Source organism: Sodiomyces alcalophilus (genome assembly GCF_042370955.1).
Source record: "Sodiomyces alcalophilus JCM 7366 unplaced genomic scaffold ACRALscaffold_2, whole genome shotgun sequence".
Lineage (NCBI taxonomy): Eukaryota > Fungi > Ascomycota > Sordariomycetes > Glomerellales > Plectosphaerellaceae > Sodiomyces > Sodiomyces alcalophilus.
In genome coordinates this window covers 4,816,811-4,838,128 of record NW_027263533.1, presented here as the reverse complement: position 1 = coordinate 4,838,128, position 21,318 = coordinate 4,816,811, and the positions used below count along the sequence as shown (strand labels likewise).

Below are 21,318 nucleotides of genomic sequence, written 5' to 3'. Positions count from 1 at the left end.
GCGAATTAGGCAGGTGGGCGGGTGCTTTGTAGCTTTGAAGTCCCTAGGTACCCGGCGGGCTGTGGGCATGTGCTTCGTTCAGTGGCTTACCTAAGAATCCGTTGGATTTTTTGCTTAGCGACTCCCTGGTGGCTTCGACAATAGCAGCAAAGGTTCAACAAAACGATCAATTGCAGCGTACACGCTCTCGCTCGCCCTAACATGCGTCATGATATGAGTACAAAAGGAGAAAAGAAAAATAAAAAAGGAGGAAATGCCCACGCGCTGTACCGCCCGCATCATGATACACAGAACCAAGATTCCCAAACAAACACATTCCCTTCCGTACCGTCCACATGGGGTATCTCAATCTCTCCTGCAGTGGAACAGAACACGACGAATGCAGAGCAATGACCCAACGCCACCTTATTAGTTATTATCAGATGGCCGTCGTCCGTGCATGATAAGGCCTTCCCAGGGTCAACTGCCCCAGAGACATAGTCCTGGGCGCCTTCTTGTGCCGACTGTCATCATCGTCCCCTTCCTCATCATCATCATCATCACGCGAACGCGTCTCCATCGGGTACGCGGTAGCCTGCCCAAAGGTCAACTCCTCGCGCGGCGTCTCGAATGACTCCGAGTAGTCGTCTTCCCCCCCGGTGGTGCTTCCCGTCGCCAGTCCCGAGTCCTCAGGCCCTAGGTGTACGACATCTTTCGGGTGCGGCGGGTCACTCTCCTCGTCCGAGGAGTCGTGGTTGAAAGCCGACACTTGACCGAACGACCTGGCCGTGGGAGGTGGTTGGTAGTGCGTCGAGTCACGCTGCGACAGCAGCGAGTCGAGGCTGCTCGTCAGAGCTGCCACCCGCGCTTCCAGCACTTGCCGTGATGCTCTTTCCGCTTCTAGGTGAGCGAGAAGCAGTCTTTGCTTTTGCTGTTCCTTTGTCGAACCGCCCCCGTGATGTGGGGTATCTGGGAGGTCGACAGTCTCCCTGATGGTCGCCTCCGATATCGGCCGTTGAGTGAAAGACGGGACCGACAACTGCGTAGAGGCGACGTGGTTAGGCACCTCGACCAAGGACGTGAGGGAGTCCCTGGAAAGCCCGGATTCGCTGCGCTGGGGGGAGTCCTGCTCCGTAGGCGTCGCCTTCCGATACGCCAGTGCCTCTGGCGCCGCTGCGCTTGTGGTTGGGATGGGTGCCGGCACCGAGGGGGGCGGTCGGTCGGGGGGTTCGTGAAACTCTGGTGGGGCCTGGAACCCAGGAAGCGCATCGCAGAGCTGGGCCACCATCCGTTCCATTCTGAACATCCTAGCCTCTAGGTTGTCGATCCGCGCCTCCAAACTCACTGCCTGCGTGATCTTCATGCCGGCCGTTGGGTTGAGGTGCGGCAAGTCGCCAAAGTTGAACAGGTGTGCGGGCGCCTGCGGAGCTTTTTCCTCGTCTGGCACAGAGAGGTCTATTGACGTGTGGCGCCTCTCGTCGGGACCGTGCTGGGGTGGACCAGTCGAAGTCGGGGCAAGGAGGGCATCGTGGCTCTGTCTCCAGTATCGGATCTCATCGCTTCTCCTCCTGACTTTCCGCCCCTCGACGTTGTTGAGGCCGTTGAGGCTCCTGGACCGCCGCCTGTGGCCAAGTGTATCGCTCGTGATGGCGCGGCCAATCTCTTCGGGATCCTCCCCCATGGCGAACAAGCGACTACCGCGCGCGTGCGTGCTGACAGGCCTCGGCCATAGGCCGGCGAGCTCGCTATCCCGGCCCCTAAAAACCTGGCTCGTCGTTATGGTTGCTCTCCTGCGGGCAGCCAGGCCGAACTCGGCATGCATCGAGTTTCGCGCACTTTCTATAGCCTGTATGTCGCTTAAGCCGACAGAGTGAGACCGCAGTGCTCGGTCAAACTCGGTGATGGGGAGGGACGCCGACCGTTTCGATTCGCTCTCTTTTCGTTCTCGCGCCATGGGCGGGGGTTCCTGGAGGGAAACCGTCAGTCTGGTAGGAAAAGGAGAAATGATCTTTTGAAAGAAAAAAAAAGGGAAAAAAAGGAGAAGGGAAAACTTACACTCTGCTGATGCGGCTGGCCATCCAGAGAGATGCGCTGCGTGCTCACAAGCAATTGACTTTCGCTCTTCTTTCGGCGACCGAAAAGCTTGCTGAATGCGCCCCGCAAAGTGGACTTCTTCCGTTGCGGTCTCCCTCGGCTGCTCCCTGTCCCCTGCGTCGCCTCGCTAACAATGGAGTACCTTACGGTGGTGGACGGGTTGGTTCTCCTGTACCCCTGTGACGGGCCTCTTGGAACCGGAGGAGGTTCGCTGGGGGGTTGAATGGGAGGGGCCTCGGGCCTGCTACTGGGAGCGGGAGCGACGGATCCCGTAACGGAGTCTGACGCTGAACCGGTGTAATGGGAGTGGGCAATATCCGGGCGGGGGACTTGGGGCGAGACCGGGGTTACAAGACGTGATGTGGACGAAGATTGATGGTGAAGCTGGCTGTCATGCGTTTCGCCGCCTGTGGTGGTCATTGCGATGACGGCAGCGGGCGCCGGGGGATTTCGCATGGGGAATTCGTCATCGGTGGGACTGAGAATCGGAATGGGACCGGAGATTCTGCCACGGATGGATTGACCGGGCTTGAGGCGGGGAGAGGCGGAATCTCCGGTGGAGGAGGCAGACTTGAAGATGCTGACTTTCATGATGGGGTTTGGCAGCGCCGGGCGGCTCGGGGTTTAGGCGAACGGAGGTTACAGATGGCGGCGGGACTTATACCGAAAGTCCGACGGCAGCAGCGTGGAATAGCGCGAAGGCCGAGGGGTTGGGGAGAGAAGATGGCGTATATGGCTGGCGATGCAGTGCGTGCTAGCCATATAACATGGTAGAATGGCGACTCGGCGGGAAGTGAAGCTCAGTGCCGATTTGTTGATATCTATCACAGCTGCGTCCCGCTAGCACAGGGTGATGTCCGGTCTGATGGTCTGGGCTGACGACTCGGAATACTTCGTATGTCGAGGTAAGATAGTCGGTAGATGCCTGGCTATTCGCGTCTATGCGCCCTGAGCCGCGTACCTGGCTCCCCAAATGAAAATGATTGATCTGCAAGAGACGACCGTCGGCGGGAGGATTGTCCACGAAATGCCTGGCGACACTCTTCCGGGACCGCGACTCGAACGAGTTGGAACCTCTACAGAACTAACTGGCCAGCCAGGGCTCGGGGGCAGCGGGAACACGCTGGTTATGAAGAGAAAAAGAAGATCAAGAGGATTTTCGAAAGGGCAGAAAAGAGAAAAGGATGACAACAAGGGAATGAAAGAGGGATAAAAGGAGGGACGTGAAGGTATTGAAGGGACGAAGGGATACCGAGGCGGAATGCTCCGTCTGACCTAGGTGAGGCTCAGATTAGATAGCTACCCTACTCGGCTCTGTTAGATCAGGTGCGGATTCCCGGAGACGTCGCTGACAAATAAGGCCGCGAGGGACAGGAAAAAGACCGTTATATGTAAGTTGAATTCTCCGAATCCGAAGAACTGGATAGTAGGGAGTTTGGGTTGGGAGTTGGTTGAGTAGGGACATGTGGTAGGGATGGTCATGGGAGGATCAGTGGAGGGAGAGCGAGGGGACGGAGCAACTGGAATACATGAACTGATATGAATGTGAATGTGAATGTGAATATGAACCTGACCTTGCGTTTTGCGCCCCCTTTGACGTCGTTGCGTTCCAAGGTAGGGAGGGGGGGCGCCCGGGAACGCTAGCGATAGGTCTTGGGGATGTCGTCGTACGGAAACTCGACACCCAGTCGCATTCCACGCAGCGAAAATAAATGCCAAGGAAAAGGAGAGAAAAGAAAGAAAGGCCGCTTTCGCGTTATTCAACGATGCAGGGAAAGTCTCCGGTTATTATTTGATCGAGAAAACCACTCGTACCCGATTTGTTCCTTTTGGACTTGTTCTGTGTCCTGTATTCTCGTGACATCGCTTCTCGCTTGAGCCCAGCGTCATGTCGGTCCGTTGGAGGTCCGTGTGCCAAAAGAAGTGTCCGGAGTTTGACTAGCTGCAGCTACAACCCCTGAAAGAGCATAGCATACATATGTACGTTGTAAGTACGGTACGCTGTACGTTTTCCGACCTGGGTCGAGGTCGGTCGGACCCGGGTTACCACGAAACACCGCGTCGCGAATTGGTTGGACTCGAAGGTGAAAGAGGTAGGCATGTAAATTGGCCTGCTGTCGGCCCTGTGTCGACCGTAGAGACATTTTCCCAGGGGTATTCCAGGGGTCCATGCTCCTTCATAACCTGTCCAAGCGCTCCCGGTATCGATCCTTTGTATCTCGTTGTACGTTGTACCTAAGTGTAGGTAGGTAGGTGCTGAGTATGGCTTGGGTCAGTAGTGCCTTCCCCATTCCTCCCCGATCCCTTGGTTATGAATGCCTATGGAGTATGTACACGGGTGCAAAAGCCTCGAGATAGCTTTGTTACTATTCTGTACTCAATCTGGACCTTGGCGTCCCGTTGACGCTAAATTACACTCGCCCGTCTTCAGCAAGGTACCTACGTTGTACACGACAATGACAGTCGTCTTCGTACCAAGTTACGACGTGGTACATCGTAGGTTAATAAAGGCGACTCATCAGACGAACTCCGGACTCCTGAAACGGGAAGGTCACCCCTACCCCAATCTGTCCTTGGCCCCTCCTCTTCCCCGACTCCCTGACCCCGCCTCTATCATTCCCATCCCTCCACTCCCCATGCCCTCACATCGTCATTGCTTTCGCCTCTTTGGTCGGTTCGCCCACGTCTTCTCGTCTGCACGTTTGCGCCCGGCGAGGAGTGGTTTGATACAATCACAGGACTCTTGAAACTATCACTGTAGCCACTCTGTAGCCACTCGGCTCGTGATTAGCGGCTTAGACGACGTCATGTCAGTGATGATCGACCTCGGACATAGCGCCAACTCCCCCACAAACGACCATTCCGCCTATATTTACTGTCCGATATTGGCGGGGTCGGCTAAGTAATAGTCCATATCGAATTCCACACGAAGATCCACGCAGAGTATTAGCCAATTTGGCCAGTCATTGGTAGCTTTGACTGGTCGTTGCAAAGTCCAAGCTAGGCGCATGCGACTACAACTACTCAAGAAGTTATCAGCTTACAGAATGACAACATTTACCCATCACCAATGGAATCCCGGCTCCGAGTCGAAGGTGATGGCTTATTGGCTGGTCAGTCGCCCACCAATCCCTATAATCTAGCGAACCATACTTCGTACTCGGGGCTGCTTTACTTTCACCATGTGGCCGACAAGTGGAAGGAGACCGTTCCACGGCCTTGGCCCTCCCTCGTGAGGATCTACTGTCTTTATTCTTTTCCTCCTCTCATTGCCCGGTTAAATGCACCCTCTTGCGTTGCACATTGCGCTGTATTCGCGCGTCTCCCATTTGAGAACATAGAAGCTGACGCGAGGAGATTATCGCGGGCTGGCTGCCACGAGGAGTCGCGGATGAGTTCACCAGGGTTGGCACGGACCGTAATATATACGAACACATGCCAGCATGTCTGAGATGAAGCTGAAACCACAATGCATGCTGCGTCAGTTTGGATTTGAGGGTCCAAGCGTCTCATCTCAGCCGTGATATTCGTCTTCTTCTTATCCGTTCACCGAGTTCACTGAGCGGTCTTCTAGAAGCCTGCCTCCTCCCTTGGCCCACCCCATCACGTCATCACTGGTCTGCGGCATCTTTACGCCACTCACCAGCTCCGTTGGGCGCAGTGCCTTGTGAGAGAATGTTATCTCGATTCGGAGAGCTTTTCATGCGCATCATGCTTCATTCTCGTCAGAGCAGATTCAGGTTGAAGAGTGGCGTTATACTAGCGAGATGATCGACGCCTCTGGTCTGGTCGTGGTCGATCCACGCCCAAAGGAAATCCGGGGAACTCGTAAAGATGACCAGCCTCACCCTGGCTGCTTCAGGCCGGGGGCTACGAAGCCATTATGGTTCCATTCGGGGTCGGGCCGACTCCTCTCACATTTTCCATCACTCAGCCTGTAACGTCAAGACGTCAGGATACCTGAGGTCGGCATTCTCTTCCAGGAACTCCATCCAATTCTTCAGGAACTTGCTACCTCTGCATGGGAATCTTGTGTTAGCCAAGGCGACAAAAAGGAAGAAACGAGTGTCCCTGGTGGTGTTCCTGGCGTAGCCCCTCCTTCTCCTCGCAAAAATTTGGCATATGCTGCACTTGGTTGCGTTTGAGGAATTGCCCTGTGCGCGGGACAAACATAAGACCCAACCGGGGGTGTGGTGAGAGAGAAAGGGAGAAAGAGAAAAGGGGGGGGGGGGAGAGAGAGAGAGAGATAGGAGGTACGCACCGTCTAATGGTCTCCGAATCTCCCACTACCGTCAGGGACCGCTTCGGGCGTGTCATGGCAACTTCATCACTTGCATCAGCACGAGTCTGGCCTCGAAGAACTCGCCCGAGTTTGAAATAGGGCGCCACTCCCTCCGCGAAACTTACCGTTCAACCGCCTCTTCTCTCCCAAAAACCCGACCTCTCCTTGCGAGTTGCTGCGTACAAGGCTGACAATAACGGCCTCCTTCTCGCGACCTTGGAACCCGTCCACCGATCCCAGTTCAATGCCGGGATATTTCTCCTTCAACGGTGCCAATAATTCAAGCTACGAGATTTGATGTCAGTACAGCGCCGTGCGGTGAGTAACGCCTCGAAAGGGAGGGAGCACTTTTTCCGTGATAATATTCGCGGACATCAGACCTGCCCACTCCATCCTCCGGATTGACCATCACAACAGGATAGGTAGCTAGCTAGCGAGGAGGCTTACCTGAGCATTGTATGGCGTGACAACCGCGATATCTTCAGGTTTCACCCCGAGATGGACGAGGCGCTGCACATGCTGCCGCACCACTGCCGCCTCCATCTCGTTGCTCTTGCTCTCACCATAAAGTCCAAACCGCGCTTTCTTTGCCGCTGCAGCGTCGTTCTTAATGTCGTCCTCCTCGTTCTTCTCCGGGAAATCGCCGCCCTGCGTGTCGATGAACACCAGCGGCTCGCTCGTGTCCTCGTCGTCCTCGACACTGTACGGTAGGTCTCGCAAGAGACGCTCCTTGACCGCCTCGGCAGCCACGAGGCGGCCCTCGTAGAGCTCGTCCGAAGGGAACCGCATGATTTTCTCGTGCATGCGGTACTGGGTCGTCAGCATCCGCTTGATAGACGGCCCGTGCAGGGCGAGGAGCCGGTCGAACAGCGTCATCTCCAGCGACATGCCCTTGATCAGATTGTCTTTCCTGTCCCCGCCGCCGTCTTTCTCGGGCGCCGCCGGTTTGGCCTTGGTAGTTGATTTCGAGTTGAGGGACTTGATCGTCGGCGGGAGCTGCAGGTGATCGCCGGCGCACACGGCCTTGCGAGCGGCCAGCAACGGGACCCAGCATTGGGCCTCGAGGGCCTGGCTGGCCTCGTCTATCACGACAACATCGAACGCCTCGTTCCGGAGCTGGAAACCGCCGGCACCGTGGAGGGTGGCGAGAACCACGCGGGCCCCGCCGACCAGGCCGGCGACGCAGCGCCGTTCGCGGTCCCTGTACTCGCGTCGGAGCTCGCGGAGGTCGGCGTACATGGTTCGACGTTCGCCGCGCGGTAGACGGGGCTTTCGGAGAGCGGCGAGCCGAGCGTCCATGTCTGCGCGGACGTCACGGACGATGGCGCCGGCGTCGGAGGTCTGCGTCAGGATGTCGAGGGAATGGGCGAGTACGGAAGGGAGGAGACGGGCCGGGTGGCCGAGCCGCACGAGGGGCACCTTGTGTGGAGCTAGGCGTTCGACGAGGTTGTCTACCGAGATGTTTGAGGGGCCGCAAACTAGGACGCGAAGATCCCTTTTGACGAGCTGGAGGATGAGCTCGACGAGGGTGTGTGTCTTTCCGGTCTAGGGGATGCGAGTAAGTCAGGGGGGCTGTGGACGGGCCATGGGCGGATTTGTTGGCCAGAGCGGAGGATCACAGTTACAGCGATAATGTGTGCTGCGGCCGGGAGGGAACACATACACCGGGCGGACCGTGGATGAGAGCAATCTCCCGCGAGGCCAGGGCAAATCGGATCGCATCCTTTTGTGAATCGTTGAGAGTCGGGTCGTTCCACTCGATCGCCGCGAGCTCGGGGTCGGATGAGAGGTCGATAGGGACAGGCGAAGGGCTCTCGAGGCCGAATAGAACCCGCATGAAGGTGGAGTATTCCGACTCGGCCATTCTTTGGAGCTTTTCCATTGTCTGGTTCATCCTGGGTTGAAAGGCGTGAGTGTGTCAGGAAGCCATCGTGTCAAAGGGAGGGACGCAAGTGAGATGTAAGAAAAACGCAAGTGAGTTGGAAGCAAAAACGACAGTGAAGATGGAAGCAGACTCCAAGAACATACCTCTTGTAAGTGACTTCGTCGGCCAATTTAACGATCCAAACCCGGCCCCCGAGTTCGGCCTCCTCCTTGTCATCTTCCTTGCCGTCATCCATGACGACGGCGACCCCATCCCTCTTGACCCTGACCACGACGCCCCGGGCGCCTTTCTTCTCCAGGTCCCTGACTTCGCGCTTCCGGGCGCTCCCGGCGGGCTGCTCGGCCACCAGGACGATGTCGCCGGTGCGGAGTCCGTGTTCGGGCAGCAGCGGGCCCGCGGCATTGTCGGACGAGGAGGAGAGGGACGGGTCGAGGGCGAGTTCGAGGACGGTGCGGCCCCCCGGTCCTGTGCGGCGGGAGGAGACCTGGAGGTTTATGAGGGCCTGGCCTGCCCTTTGCAGGGCCGTCGGGGTGTGGTTGGAGATGAGGTCCTTGGAGGACGCTAGGTCGGCTTGGAGTTCTGTGTTGAGCAGGGAGAGCTGGGTTTCGGCGAAGGCGGGGATGGAGAGGGATTTTGGCGGCATGGCTTTGGATGATTGTTTGTGTTACTGGGTGTCGAGTAGAGATGAGATGTGGGACGTTGTTTTGGTGACGTTAGGTGTTGGTTGTGGAGAGTGTTTATGCTGCCTGCTTCCTGTTGTGGTGATGAGATGAGGTCTCAGCAGCGTTGAGCTTGGTGGTAGGCTCTGATTTGGTGGCCCACTGGCCCCTCAGTGTACAGGTACAACTGCAAACAGTCGTCGCAACCTGGACTACCTTAGAAACCCAACCCGGAGATATGGCGATGATACCTACCAGTACTAATCATTGCCACAGGAATTTGTATCACTACATGGTAAAAGGGAATTCCCTCTTGTTGTAGGCCCCCCTGGTTCATACGAAGTACCTGAATTGGGGCAGCGCAGGAGTCGATACGGGCGATGTAGAGTGACAATAAAAAGGAAATGGGAGGACTATGTATTATACTAGCACATCTTGGTCGTTTCCTCTGTCTTGTCGATCTACATCGCTTTATACCGACCCTCCTGTGCTCGCAGAGCGCAGATCGACAGTTATGCCATAGTTATGGAACTTATACATAAGGTGCAAGCTGAAAATACAATAGAAGATATTCCCAGGCCAGAAGATTAATGGACTGAAGATAAATGAAAAGACGCGAAGAAAATGAGGGGAGTGAATAACGCCAACTCCGTTCATGCGACGACCCATTCCATTCGCCGTTTGGTGTTTTCATCGCTCACCAAGACGCCCAAGCAGTAGCACTCTGTAGAGGTGATTCCCACAACACGAGACAGGACAGAGAAGAAACAAAAAGACTCCGAGCAAGTACCGGAATATACACAGAGAAAGGGCAAACAAAGCCTCGCCTCAAAGTCATAGTTCTCGGTCACCGGGATGCACCACGATAACCACAACCAAACTGGCTATCATGACCGCCAAAGCGATAAAGGCGACGCCGATGATGGTGCCCCGGCTCGCGGGGAATTTGCCCGCAATGATCCAGCGCTGGGCATGGAAGTACCGGTGGTAGCCCAAGAAGAGGATGACGATGCTGATGCCCAGGAACGTGGCACCCAGCGGCTTGCCCAGCCGTCGCAGCGTCGCGCCCGTCGGGTCGTCGTCGGTACGCCCGCCGAGGGACGTGCTGAGGCGGAAGAGCTGGGTGATGGCCACGCCGATGGACGCAAAGGCGAGGGAAGTGCGAAGCCAGGCGAGGAACGTGCGTTCTGCCGACGTGTTAGTTGGGCAGACGCACAAGGGAAACCAGTAATAAAAAGAATCTTGGAAAAGGATGGAGTCCTACCCAAAGCAAGATGATCTCGCGCCACGCTCCCCGTATTCTCCAATTCTATGCTCGCAAAGTGCGTAACGAGGCGCTGGTACCAAGGCTTGCCGCTTCCGCTGCGGATTTTTCTCTTCTTCTCTTTCTTCGTCCTCCTGTTCGTGGAGCCATTGCCCGTCTCGTCGCCGCCGTCGTCATCGTCCTCCGTATCCGGGGCCGTTGTCGGAGTTGGTAGCACCATTCTTTGCACGCAGGTGTTCTCGGGAAGTCTGCTGTCGCGGGAGGACGCTGTGGAGTTTCTCGCACGGGCTCGCGGCCCGCCGGCGGACGGAGAACAGGTGGTGATCGACTGGTACTGCCGCTCGGACGCGCGGGACATGATGCTGGTGTGCTCGTCGGCGCTGCTGTAGTAATCGTCTACGATGCGGTCGGTCCCGGGGACGTGCCGGCCACCGGAGTGGGAGGTCGAGTTGTTTGCGCCCATGGTCTCGGCGCGTTCTCGGGCGACCTGTGGGAGGAGACGGGGAACATTAGTCGAGGAACGATATATGTTTGACGAAAGACAAGGAGGACGAAGAGAACGAAAAGAGGACGGAAAAAAAGGATTGGGCGTCAGGCGGGAGGGACGGCCATGGGTTCATGGGGTGGTCCGAACGGTCGGTCTTGCAGGTCCCGCGGCTTGGCGAGAAGCAGATCTGAGACAGCAGGGCTGAGATGGGGACATTTTGAGTATGTGTACCTCTAAGATGTGATTGATGCGCCCGTTCGAGCTGTGTCGTTGGAGGGACAAGCGCCGGCTACGCGTATGAGGGTGCGACTGGGACCGCTGTTCGTCGAAGGATAACGTGCTCCCAGCCCGCCTCGGGGGCGTTGGCTGGGAAGGACGTGCAGGAGGAGTGGAGGAGCCTGTGTTGACGCCATGGAACGCCATGTTCGCCTTCTCGCAAGCCCACGTCTGTCTAAACTACTCCGTAGGTGGTTGATGTGGCGGACGTCCGAGGGAGGGTGGTGTCAATGGCCCTCTTCCTGTTATCGTTCGAGGGCCACATTGGGAACTGGAAACTGGAAAGAAACTTGGATGCCAATGTTCAGCGCTGGCAGATGACCATGGCGGCTGAAGACGTTCAATGTCCTGGTCAACAGAATAGAATGGACGGGTAGCCGGAGAGACTTTCTTTAGGAGATACTTCGTAGTAGATATTGGAAGAAGAGATGGCTTTGGGCTTGACGATACTTTCTACCGAGGCGGCATGTCATCTGACGATTAGCTACGAAGTAAGTACGGTTACATTGTATCTGTACGTACCCCGGTCCCTGGGCTCCGTTTCCATGTGCCGGACTTACCTAAAATCTGACGTAATCATATTTTCGCCCACCATCCCAGCGCCTAGGTAATACTACGCGAGATAGCACAATCCAGGGGCGAGTACTTAAAAGAGTATGGGATGGATTTCGTTCTGATAACGTTGCCTCCCAAGGGCTTTCGGTATCTCAGTTGCCTGTTATCGACAGGCCTGCTGGCAGAACTTCCGCCGGCCTCATCCTGCCGCTATAGGTCCTCTTTAGTTACTCGACACTGGGTTATTCAAGGTCCGATCATTCGTCAGGGCGTCCCTGTTTCCCAACCTGACCACGGGCAACCGAGAAGATGCCACTGGATGTAAGAACGAAGTCGTACTGTGGAAAGACGATATCAGTGGCAAGGGACGGAACCCTACAGCCAGTAAACATGGGGACTCAAGTCGGGCCCCGAGGAAAATAGAGGGGGGAGGGCTTATGGCCATATCGGGGGCGCTAGGTGCGTCACGGTGCCCATCTCTCGTTCTCTGCTGTCCATATATGGAGGAGCCACCATCTCCCTTCACTTCTCCCCCTAAAAGTCGACATGCGGTGATACCCTCAGTTCATGACCAATCCATGCCTGTCAAGGGATGTCCCTTTTCACGCAAAGAATACGTGCCAAATTCCAGGACAGGCTTCCTATCCCTTCCTGATATTGTTAGATACTATCCCCTCTCGCTATCTCGCAGACTGATCCAAGTAGCTAAAAAGAGCGACAGCCGCCACTCGTTCCCCGTCCTCTGACCATATTGACCGACAAGGAATCACCCCCGTCATAATATCACCACCCCCTGAACCGACATCCGCAGGACCCCGTGTCCTTTCCGAGTCGACATACATCAGGAATGGAACGGGTGTCTTTGCATGCGCTTCCACCCCATCAGGCAGCGAGAGCGAGTAAGCCCGACTCACGACAGCTTGGACGTCGTCGACCAGCCCCTGCCCCGATAAGCCCGCAATCGAGACAACGCTGCGCACCGGTACGCCCGACACAGCGACGTGGTGGACATGGCAGTCCAGAGTCCGCCCCGCCGACACTGCAGTATGCGACGAGGAGACGAGTTCTACCGATGAAGTGTCGAGACCTGCGAGCCCCAAATGGGCGTGCCATTCAACCCCTGACTGGCGCGGCAGTTCGTCGACCTCGGCGGAGAATACCGGTGGGATGGGCCGAGGATGGGCATCCGACCTGAACACCGACGGGTCTGGAAGCGATGCGCCAGCTCCGGGCTGGGTTCCGCTGCCGCCAAAGGACATGAACTCGCTGTTATATCGCCTGTCCCACGGGTCCGGGCCTTCTTCGTCAGAGTCGTCTCCGTCCGTGCCATATGTGTGGGCGGCTTCCCAGGCCCTGGACGCGAGTCGGCTGTTCTCTTGCATCCGCTCCGTGGATGTCGTGCGGGGGAAATACGCGACCGCACTGGTCCAGAGCTGCACTTGCTGGTCTGTGCCGACGCGCCATAGGTGCTGGAGGGATAATGCGATCTGCGCCTTGACGTCCGCGTCGTCTGGGATGGTCATGCTGGCGGGCTGGAGAGGGATCTGGCCAGCGATGGAAACACCCCTGACCTTTGATGGCCAGGCCGAAGAATCCGGTTCCATAGAGGGGGGCGAAGTGACGCTGGGGAAGAGAGGTACATCGATGGCTTGGCTGTAAGGGCCTATGTTGGCCGGTGCCCAGTACGACCGCGACTGGACATGCAGACCTTTCCGATCGGCAGCACCGAGTCCGGTCTGAACAGTCATGTGGACGATAACGTTGCATCCCTGAGGTAGCAGATCCCCACAAGAGATGGTGACCCTCGACGGAGGGTTCGCGTGCTCGAATAAACCACCGTAGATTTTATTGATGGCAGGGAAGTCCGACATGCGTTTCAGCACAATGATGGTGCTGGTGATGGCTGTGGTGGGCAGTGAAGAGGTGTCCAGACGGGCTCTGATCTTCTCGACAAGAGAGCGCGTCTCGTCCTCGATAGAAACGTAGGTCTGATTCGGAGCGGTCACGGTCCAGCACATCTCGTGTCGGCCAGGCTGCGAGCTGCCGTGCTGGATACTTGCCCTATTCAACCCTCCGACGACGGAGGATATCCTTTTCGGCTGCGTTGATGTTGATGTTGGGTCGGAGAGGACGGCTGTGACCGAATCGAACCTCGGATCCAGAAGCTCTGGCACACGTACATGAAGTTGATCGTCGCCGTCCACGACATTTTTATCTTCAAGGTGAGCCGCCTGGAAATCCAACCAAGAAGTACCCCCTCCCTCCCTTATCACCCTTCTGCCTTCTTCGGAGACATGGATCCTCTTCTGGAACAGAACCCCCGGTCCATCAACAACAATGGTCTCAAATTCGCCCCCTTCTCCGAGAACTGACCCTTCGGCGGCCCCAAACCGACGCAACGCCCTCTTGACTCTCCCCACGCCCTGGACGGAGCTGACTTGTTGCCACAGGAACTCCTCATCGAGCCCCGCGCTGGCGACTTTGATGATCCGGGCTTCCAGCCCCGCGCTGGCCATGTCCAGGAGCAGCTGTTCGTCGTCACCTCCGAGAGACCCCGGCGGCGGCGGCAGCACGGGGTACTTCCACAGGTAGGCCAGCGGGGTGAGCCCGAGGCGCAGGGCGACCGACTCGACCCGCGTGCGTTGGTAGGTGGATAGGATCGCGCCGGCGCATAGGGCGTTGGCGTCCGGGTGACGATCCATGACGCCGCGAAGGAGGGGTATCATGCTCTCCGTCTCGTCGCCATCTGCGAGAGATGTGGTCTGGCTGGCGTCATAATCTCGGCCGTCGTACTTGGCGCCGCCGAGGATGGCATGGCGGTAGAGCGGCAACCCGGTAGCTGCAGCATAGAGGGGGATGGTCTGGTGACCGACAGTCTGGTACATGAAGCTGTTCAAGTCGACGTCGTCGTCGCTCAGGTTGGCATCTGGTGGTGTTGCTGCCGAGGTCTTGGTACTGCTGGCATCATGAGGCTCGATGATTTCCAGGCCAGACCTGCCTTCACCCTCTGGGAAAAGATTGGCCAACGCAACTACCTTGTGGCCATTCCTCATGCAGTGAAGGATGGAGTAGAAGCTGTCCTTGCCCCCGGAGATGAGGGCGATGACTCGTAGGCTGTCGGACGTCATCGTGGAGTTTGACGACGCCGCTAGCAGCGGACCGTTAGGAGCGTCCGAGACACTCGAAGGTCTTCAGCTTATCGATTAGAAGAAACTACCATTGCCTACAGATCTTTTCAGATGTTCCTGCGACAGGACGACGCTGCAAGCATGAGTAGCACTTTGTGAGGTGAGCGGTTTGATGTCGCGGCGGGAGTTTGGGCAGCCAATAGAGTCACGTGATATATCACGTGGATTTATTTTCCCCAGACCGCATATTACGTAACCAGTCTGCTGAATCCAAGACATGTCTTTGGACGCCAGTTCGTATACTAGAGATTAGACTACTGTCTTCGCCTTTACCTCTTCTTTTGTGTCTCCTTACGTTGTACATACTTAGTAAACTCGAGTCAAATGGTATTAGCGTTCAGCTCATTATCAATTTGATTATTTACGGATATGGAATAGGCCTTTCGGGGTCTCTCTAAAAAGGGCCAAGCTTCGTGTCGATCACTAGCCAGTCTGGGGTTTCCCCGGATCTTGGTGTGGTGTGGCTGCTTGTTTCCCTTGGCACCGTCCGTGACTTGGACCCCGAAGCGATGGCAGGGGATCCCATGGTGCCTGCGGAGATCAGTGCGGAATATTAGTTGGTAGGGGTCTGAGACCGCGGAAATCACAGAGACTACGCTGCCTCTTCCCTACAAGGCGCTTAAAGGAGGCATGATATTGTACGCACGGATGCGAAAATGACTCGTAACGCCAGCGGTCTTCATAACCCCGACCCTGGGGATTCTAGGACCCGGTGGCTTGGTGGCTTGTGTTGTTGAAGATAACGTGCTTTCGCAGGCTAGCGATGGTTAGAACTCGGACTATTATTGGGCGGGAGCGGACCGCCAAGTGGTCATGGCATGGCCTGGCATGGCGAGGAACTGACGATGATGGTCTGAGCGACTGGGCGACTGAGCCAGTCCCATCCCAGACTCACTCAGTGTTCGAACGACGTCCATGAAGAAAGCCACGCCAGAGAATATGGAGATATTCAGATGCGTGGCCTGCCACGTTATCTGCACGACCACCTTCCCCTCAGCTACGTGTGGTGAGTAGAACGTTGGACGATCGTAGGTTCCAAGAGGTTAACCATGAACCCGATTGAGCAGCTTGGCCATTGCTTGACTGCCTTTGATTTCTATTTGGCGCAGGCAGTCTGATGCCTGGTGCTGACGTCGCTGATTGGCGCTACGGTCCGCTGCGAGCCTGCGCCATCTCGCGAAACAGGTCAAGGAGTGGGAGATTTGGACATTTTACCCAGAGCCTCCGCATAGCACTAGTGCCTGGCCGGTCGTCTCGTATCATGCACGGCCGCTCGAATAGCGAGCCCCACGTTTCTGGCGGCTCTTTGTCGCATGTGTGCACATGAGATTGAGAGTATATTTTGCTGGAAAGACCCGCAACTGCTTTCATAAGACTGGGATGGCGTCTCCCGGCCCATTTCGTGTGGCGGACAGTGCCCTTTTTAGCCATGGCGCTAAAACGCAGATCGGTCCGTCTGTGGGCTCAATAGTGGCTGCTCGTGCGCGGTTCCTGTTGTCGAGCGCTGGAGGGGGTTTCTGGTCGAGATGACGACGCCCATCGTCGTGTCCAGAGGCAGAGACGGTGATCAGTGTGCGGCCCAAGTCGAATGGCACGGCCCTTTTCTTAGTCGGACAGTGCGAGGCACTAGTCGGTTCAAAAGCAAGAGTCGAGACAATAGAAGGCCGACTAATAGCATTTATTCCGAGGTGACTTACGTACCTGTTAGTGGGTAGATGATGTATGAGCCGGCGTGGAGCTGAGGCACTGTTATGCAGTGGCTTCGTCGTTATCCATCCGGATGTTTGTCGAGACATGCACGAGCGAGCAAGCAAGCAAGACGGAATATCAGCGCGCCTCACGGAAACACGCAAGTGTACACAGTACATACAAGGACCCACCGACCGACCAACTGCACTGTCAGTACAGCGGCCTATCCAAGCAAACAAGCAAACAAGCAAACAAACAAGCAAGCGAGGAAAGCAGTTACCAGTTCATGATTACCAAGTGGCCAGGTATGCGACATGGACAGGACAGCCAACTCACAACCCGTATTTTTGAAAAGGGGACGCAAGGGATATGGACAGAACTTGCAGTATTCCGAATCCTGAGTGGAATACCTACCCAGCCCGCCCACCAGACGGCATTCAACCGAGTCAACCTCATACTCCCCCAACGTGTAACGGCCAAGTGAACCGTATCTTGTTCAGCTGGTACGTCGCAGTCGTGGTCCTGAAATAGTCCGTTGTCTCGGTAGCTCGCCCTGCTTCGTGTCTGCACGTCATGTGCGTACCCACGGGTCCATTCTTGCCTCGGAATTCGGAACCAAGTGGATAGAAACGTCATACCTGCATTCTGTTTCTCTCTCAAACATGCGCCTTGCTCTTGCTTTCGCCCGCGGGTCCGTCAAAAGAAAACGAGACTGACGTAGAAAAAGTACTGAGTAGCAAAGCAAGGGAGGAGAAAGGTATGAGAAAGAAGAAGAAAGAAGTAAAAAGGAAAAAAGAAAGCTGGCATCTGGAACGACAAGACGTAATAATCAAGCTTGTTTGAGGTGAGGGGTCGATCGGGATGGCGGGGTTCCTTGACGTGTCTGACTCGACCTCGAGGAGCAAGTTCCAGAAGCAAGATCCGAAACACGGCATACTTCGTAACGGAGTACATGATGCATCACACAGCTGCTGGTGAATTTTTCTTTTCTCCCTCCTTTCACGAGTGATGACCACCCTCCCACAGCTATGACGTCGTATGGAGTGTGGACAACAGAAGCACCAGTAGCCACCCAAGAGCTGTCAATGAAAGGTTTCCGGAAGGAAAGACATACACAGCACCGATATTGCAGTTGTTTGGATGTCAGGGTTCTCAGAGTGTCATATTTGGTTCTATCTGAAACCATGTTTCCCTTCATTTTTTTCGCTTTTTTTATATTCTTCCGTGTTGTGGTAGTGGCCATACCGGCTGGCCCGCGACCGCAATGCTGAAGCCAAGGGCACCTACCTGCCCAGGTAGGTAGGTTGAATTAAGAGGGGGTATAAAAAGAACCGCCAAACAATGATAGTTAGCTTGTGGTGGGTGTTGTGGGTGGGTGGAAAGCAAAGCCAAAACATCTCTTGTTTCTCCTGTGTTGTGTCGTGAGGGGGGTCGCAAAGCAAAACGAAACGACGAGAGGATGACCATTCCTCTAAAAGACCAATCCCAACCATGCACGCCGAACAAAATAGCAACCATTTTCCTTTTCCTGGGCCCCTATTAACCCATCCGTCCCTGCCTTGCCGTGTGGTATGGGTGGTGATACAGATCCAAGTGCTGTGGGCCTGTGTAGTCTTGAAGAAGTTCATAGACCAGGATAACGCGCGCCGTTGATAAGGTAAAAGACGCGCACTTGTTGATCAGCCAAGCAGACCTCTGACAAGATGCTCCTATAGAGCCCTCCTGACGCATCATGTCGTTCGTAATGGCTGGCTTCAGAATAACAACGCCCGAAGTAATGACCACGAAAAAGGAAATGCACGCCGTGAGTGCTGTGCAAAGGGTCTGTAAAGAGAAAGAGAACTAAGCTCTAGTGTTGTCTGGTCATGAATTCGTGACGGGTATTGGACAAGGAGGCAAGGTAAGGGGAACCCCACGGCCCTCACAACAAAGGCGCTATACGGACGGATGTGAAAGGCCTGGGTCCACAGGTGAAGCCAGCAGCTTAGAAGAAAGCGAGAAGAAATATTAAGCACAGGCTCAAGCCGGGTTCTTCCTTCAGTCATCTCGTTTGCGCTTGTTCTTGCTGCTGTCGTCACTATCGCCATCATCTGACGACGCCTCGCTCGCACTGCCCGGGACCTCGGAAGCAACCTGGAACAGGACCTTGCCCAGCTGGTGGAACTCGCCGGCCGGAACAGTAGATGGCACCATCATGTTCTCAAAGGAGTGGGTCCTGTTGTCCTCCGAGATGAGGTCCATGACAATGGCACCTGCACCGTGAGTACGAGCATGCTGCGCAAGATTATCGCTGCGCGAAAACTTCTTCCCACATTCATTGCACTCAAACGGCTTCTCCTGGGTATGGAGAGACCGGTAGTGACGCTTGAGGTGCTCTTGGCGACGGAATCGGCGGTTGCAGAGCTCGCAGACAAATGTCTTGGAAGGGTCCTCCGTCAGAGACTGCTTGCGCCCGCGGCGGCTCTTGACGGCAGGGGCCGGCGTCGTGTCGGGCGCCGCACCGTTTTCGGAACCCGAGGCGTCCTTGGCTTCAGAGGTACGGGTATCCTGCTTGGGGGCGGGTTGCTGAGAGTCGGGCTTCGCGCCCGATGGGGCGGCATCGGTCGCGGCAGTGGTCATGGTGGAGACGGCAGTGCTGTCGTCCGTGGAAATCCTCCGGCGCTTGTTCTGGTGCGCGTCAGAGTCCGAGACAGGACTGGTGGCGTCTGTGAGAAAGGAGTCTTCCTCGTCAAAGCTAAACTCGTCTCCGCCAATGAAGCTCGCGTGACCGAGGGAAACGACGCTGGAACCAGTGCTGGCACGCGGCCGGCCGGCGTCTGAGGCTTCCGAGTTGGCTGCAGGGTCGGCTGGACCAAAATGAACCAGGTCGTTGACCAAATCTTCATCCGATTCCAAATCGGAAAGATGAGCGTCAAAAGGGGGCAGTCCGTGGGACGGAACAGTTAGGTCGTCAAAGGTGTCAGGACTGGACGGTGCAACCGGGACGGGGGCCTTCGATGATGTTGCTTCGGCACCCACGAGTCCGTCCTGGCCGAGGGGAGGGAAAACGGCCAATTCAGCCAGGCCGGGATTGGCTGGGTGGACACCCGAGACGGTCAGGTTGCGGGGATCGCAAAAATCGACGTCTTGTTCTGATGCCGTCACGGATCTGGCATATGGATCAGGTGAGGGGGAGAGAGAAGGGCAGGATAGGAGATCGCTGGTGGGGCTGATTCTTGGAACCGAATCCTGGTCGAATTGCTGGAGCACGGGACAAGACTCAGATGGAGACAGAGCTTGTGTATTTCGTTGGAGGTAAACTGCAAGAAGAAAAAGAGATTAGCGATGGGTCGAAAGCCAATTTTTCAGTTCCACCGCAGGTTGAGGAGGGGAAAAAAAAACCGACGACAGGGTTGTCTTGAGATTGGGATTGTTTATCGCTGAATGGGATTTCCAGTGTCCCACTGTGGCGCAGGGGAATTCGCCGAGTGGCAGTGCCCGTGTCTCCCGGCGAGTTTCATGTTGGCAGAGAGCCTGCCTTCTCGGCCTAAGGCCAAAAAAAAGGAATGCATTGGGCGGTGACGGGTAAAGCAAGATAACAGAGTCCCACCGGGCCAGGTTTAGTAAGGGCCCGGGCCCCTGCCCCTGGCCTTTGAAGTCCCCGCCCGGGATTGAGCCACCCGGCTTCCGAATCGACCGGGGTAAGTTGAATGGCCAGAAGCCAATTTCCAGCGACATTCATCGTCTTGTCACTAACAAGATTGATGTCCACGTTTCTCTCACGCAGAAACCAGATTGCCAATGGTCACCCGTTTCTGCGGAGACCGAGATCGGAACCCTGGCGGGATCTGGTTCCTTTGTGCCAATGCAGTGTCGCGAGTACGGGCATCATGGGGAGGATGAATTGGGAAAATAAAGTGCGGAAAATTATTGAGACCAATGAAATTGTAAAGCTTACCAGGCGTCATCGGTGGTGATCCGCAAATTGACCAATCCAGAATAGGGTTCTCGATTGACTCGAGAGTTTCCTTGCCATCCTCGAGCCCGTCCAGACCAGAAAACATGGGATTCATCGGCGTCTGCAGCATGTCGCATTGCTGATTCGGGCTGCTGACACTGCTGGCGGCACTCGACAGCGGCGGGGTGGAGGGGAACCACAGGGCGTCATCGAGGCCCTTGGTGTCGAGAAGAATGGTCGGCTTCTGGTTCGTCCCCGCCGAGTGAGGTTGCGGCGAAGCCAGTGGTGTGAAGGCACCCGGTCCGTTGCTGTACAAAGTCGGCACTGACGGCGGTGGCTGCTGCGAGGATGAGGAATTGGGCCTCGAATATGTCGGAGTGGAGGGCAGTGTCGGCACCATGGGGTACATGGGCAGCTGGCCCATAACAGCTGGCGCGAGGCCTTGCTGCGGTTGCGGGAACCGTGCCTGTTGCCGGCTGTCCCAGTAGAACTGACCAGCGGCCAACTGAGGCGCAATCATGGTGGATTCCATTGTGTTGAGTTGCAGTTTGTTTTATATCAGGTGGGCAGTCTTTCAAAAATCTGGAGCTTATCCTTGTCAGCCGTGCCTTTTTCGAACGGGCCGGACGATGGCGCGGACAAAACTTACCAAGACTAAACGTGTCGTATATGATCGTGGCGTCTACGTGTTTCCGTGCTATCGTTCGAGTCGTGCTGATATCGTGTATAGTCGTTTAGAGATTAGGTAAGGTTATAATGCTGTGAGTACTTATACAGGCCCCTTCAATCAGATGGGGATTCGTCGGGCAGGCTGGTTCAAAAGGACGGTGTTGTCTTCGGTTTTCTTGGTGTTGAAACGATTGGACGACGGTCTTCCCTAAGCTAACGCGAAGGACAAGGACGGTCTAGTGGTGATTCGACGGGGCGAGAGGTGTTGTACATGGGAATGTTGTCCGTTTACTTCGGCGATCTCTCCGCTTTGTTCAATATGACTTGACAGATCAACGTCTGTGAGAGAGTCGT

The 21,318-nt window shown here is 55.9% G+C and overlaps 7 protein-coding genes across 7 annotated transcripts; 1 reads left to right on the top strand and 6 right to left on the bottom strand.

Moving 5' to 3' along the window:
- Positions 1-418: 418 nt before the first annotated feature.
- ACRALDRAFT_2040877 (uncharacterized protein) lies at positions 419-2,664 on the bottom strand (the record flags this gene model as incomplete). The annotated part of the gene is made up of 2 exons (XM_071021101.1): positions 419-1,945; positions 2,035-2,664. 2 exons carry the CDS (start codon positions 2,662-2,664, stop codon positions 419-421), a joined length of 2,157 nt encoding a protein of 718 aa, XP_070877804.1.
- Positions 2,665-4,242: 1,578 nt separating this feature from the next.
- ACRALDRAFT_207917 (uncharacterized protein) lies at positions 4,243-5,818 on the top strand (the record flags this gene model as incomplete). Its single annotated transcript, XM_071022351.1, has 12 exons — positions 4,243-4,297; positions 4,350-4,472; positions 4,537-4,562; positions 4,624-4,773; positions 4,835-4,856; positions 4,888-4,966; positions 5,016-5,035; positions 5,068-5,168; positions 5,192-5,478; positions 5,516-5,593; positions 5,648-5,740; positions 5,803-5,818. 12 exons carry the CDS (start codon positions 4,243-4,245, stop codon positions 5,816-5,818), a joined length of 1,050 nt encoding a protein of 349 aa, XP_070877803.1.
- Positions 5,819-5,987: 169 nt separating this feature from the next.
- On the bottom strand, positions 5,988-8,942 carry ACRALDRAFT_1080466 (uncharacterized protein). Its single transcript, XM_071019023.1, has 6 exons — positions 8,384-8,942; positions 8,019-8,250; positions 6,803-7,900; positions 6,481-6,640; positions 6,335-6,395; positions 5,988-6,090 (listed from the first exon to the last, which is right to left on the bottom strand). The coding sequence occupies exons 1-6, from the start codon at positions 8,881-8,883 to the stop codon at positions 6,000-6,002; spliced, it is 2,142 nt and encodes a 713-aa protein (XP_070877802.1). The 5' UTR covers positions 8,884-8,942; the 3' UTR covers positions 5,988-5,999.
- Positions 8,943-9,733: 791 nt separating this feature from the next.
- ACRALDRAFT_1068995 (uncharacterized protein) lies at positions 9,734-10,626 on the bottom strand (the record flags this gene model as incomplete). Its single annotated transcript, XM_071017623.1, has 2 exons — positions 9,734-10,086; positions 10,164-10,626. 2 exons carry the CDS (start codon positions 10,624-10,626, stop codon positions 9,734-9,736), a joined length of 816 nt encoding a protein of 271 aa, XP_070877801.1.
- A 1,112-nt stretch (positions 10,627-11,738) lies between these two features.
- Positions 11,739-16,163, bottom strand: ACRALDRAFT_1092517 (uncharacterized protein; the record flags this gene model as incomplete). Its single annotated transcript, XM_071019617.1, has 9 exons — positions 15,725-16,163; positions 15,471-15,661; positions 15,316-15,416; positions 15,094-15,237; positions 14,734-14,890; positions 12,175-14,661; positions 12,088-12,122; positions 11,950-12,040; positions 11,739-11,856 (listed from the first exon to the last, which is right to left on the bottom strand). The coding sequence occupies exons 1-9, from the start codon at positions 15,743-15,745 to the stop codon at positions 11,739-11,741; spliced, it is 3,345 nt and encodes a 1,114-aa protein (XP_070877800.1). The 5' UTR covers positions 15,746-16,163.
- On the bottom strand, positions 15,711-16,163 carry ACRALDRAFT_2033445 (uncharacterized protein). The gene has a single exon (XM_071020732.1). The coding sequence runs from the start codon at positions 16,098-16,100 to the stop codon at positions 15,816-15,818; it is 285 nt and encodes a 94-aa protein (XP_070877799.1). The 5' UTR covers positions 16,101-16,163; the 3' UTR covers positions 15,711-15,815.
- Positions 16,164-18,395: 2,232 nt separating this feature from the next.
- ACRALDRAFT_2026242 (uncharacterized protein) lies at positions 18,396-20,815 on the bottom strand (the record flags this gene model as incomplete). Its single annotated transcript, XM_071020376.1, has 2 exons — positions 18,396-19,657; positions 20,296-20,815. The coding sequence occupies 2 exons, from the start codon at positions 20,813-20,815 to the stop codon at positions 18,396-18,398; spliced, it is 1,782 nt and encodes a 593-aa protein (XP_070877798.1).
- Positions 20,816-21,318: the final 503 nt, after the last annotated feature.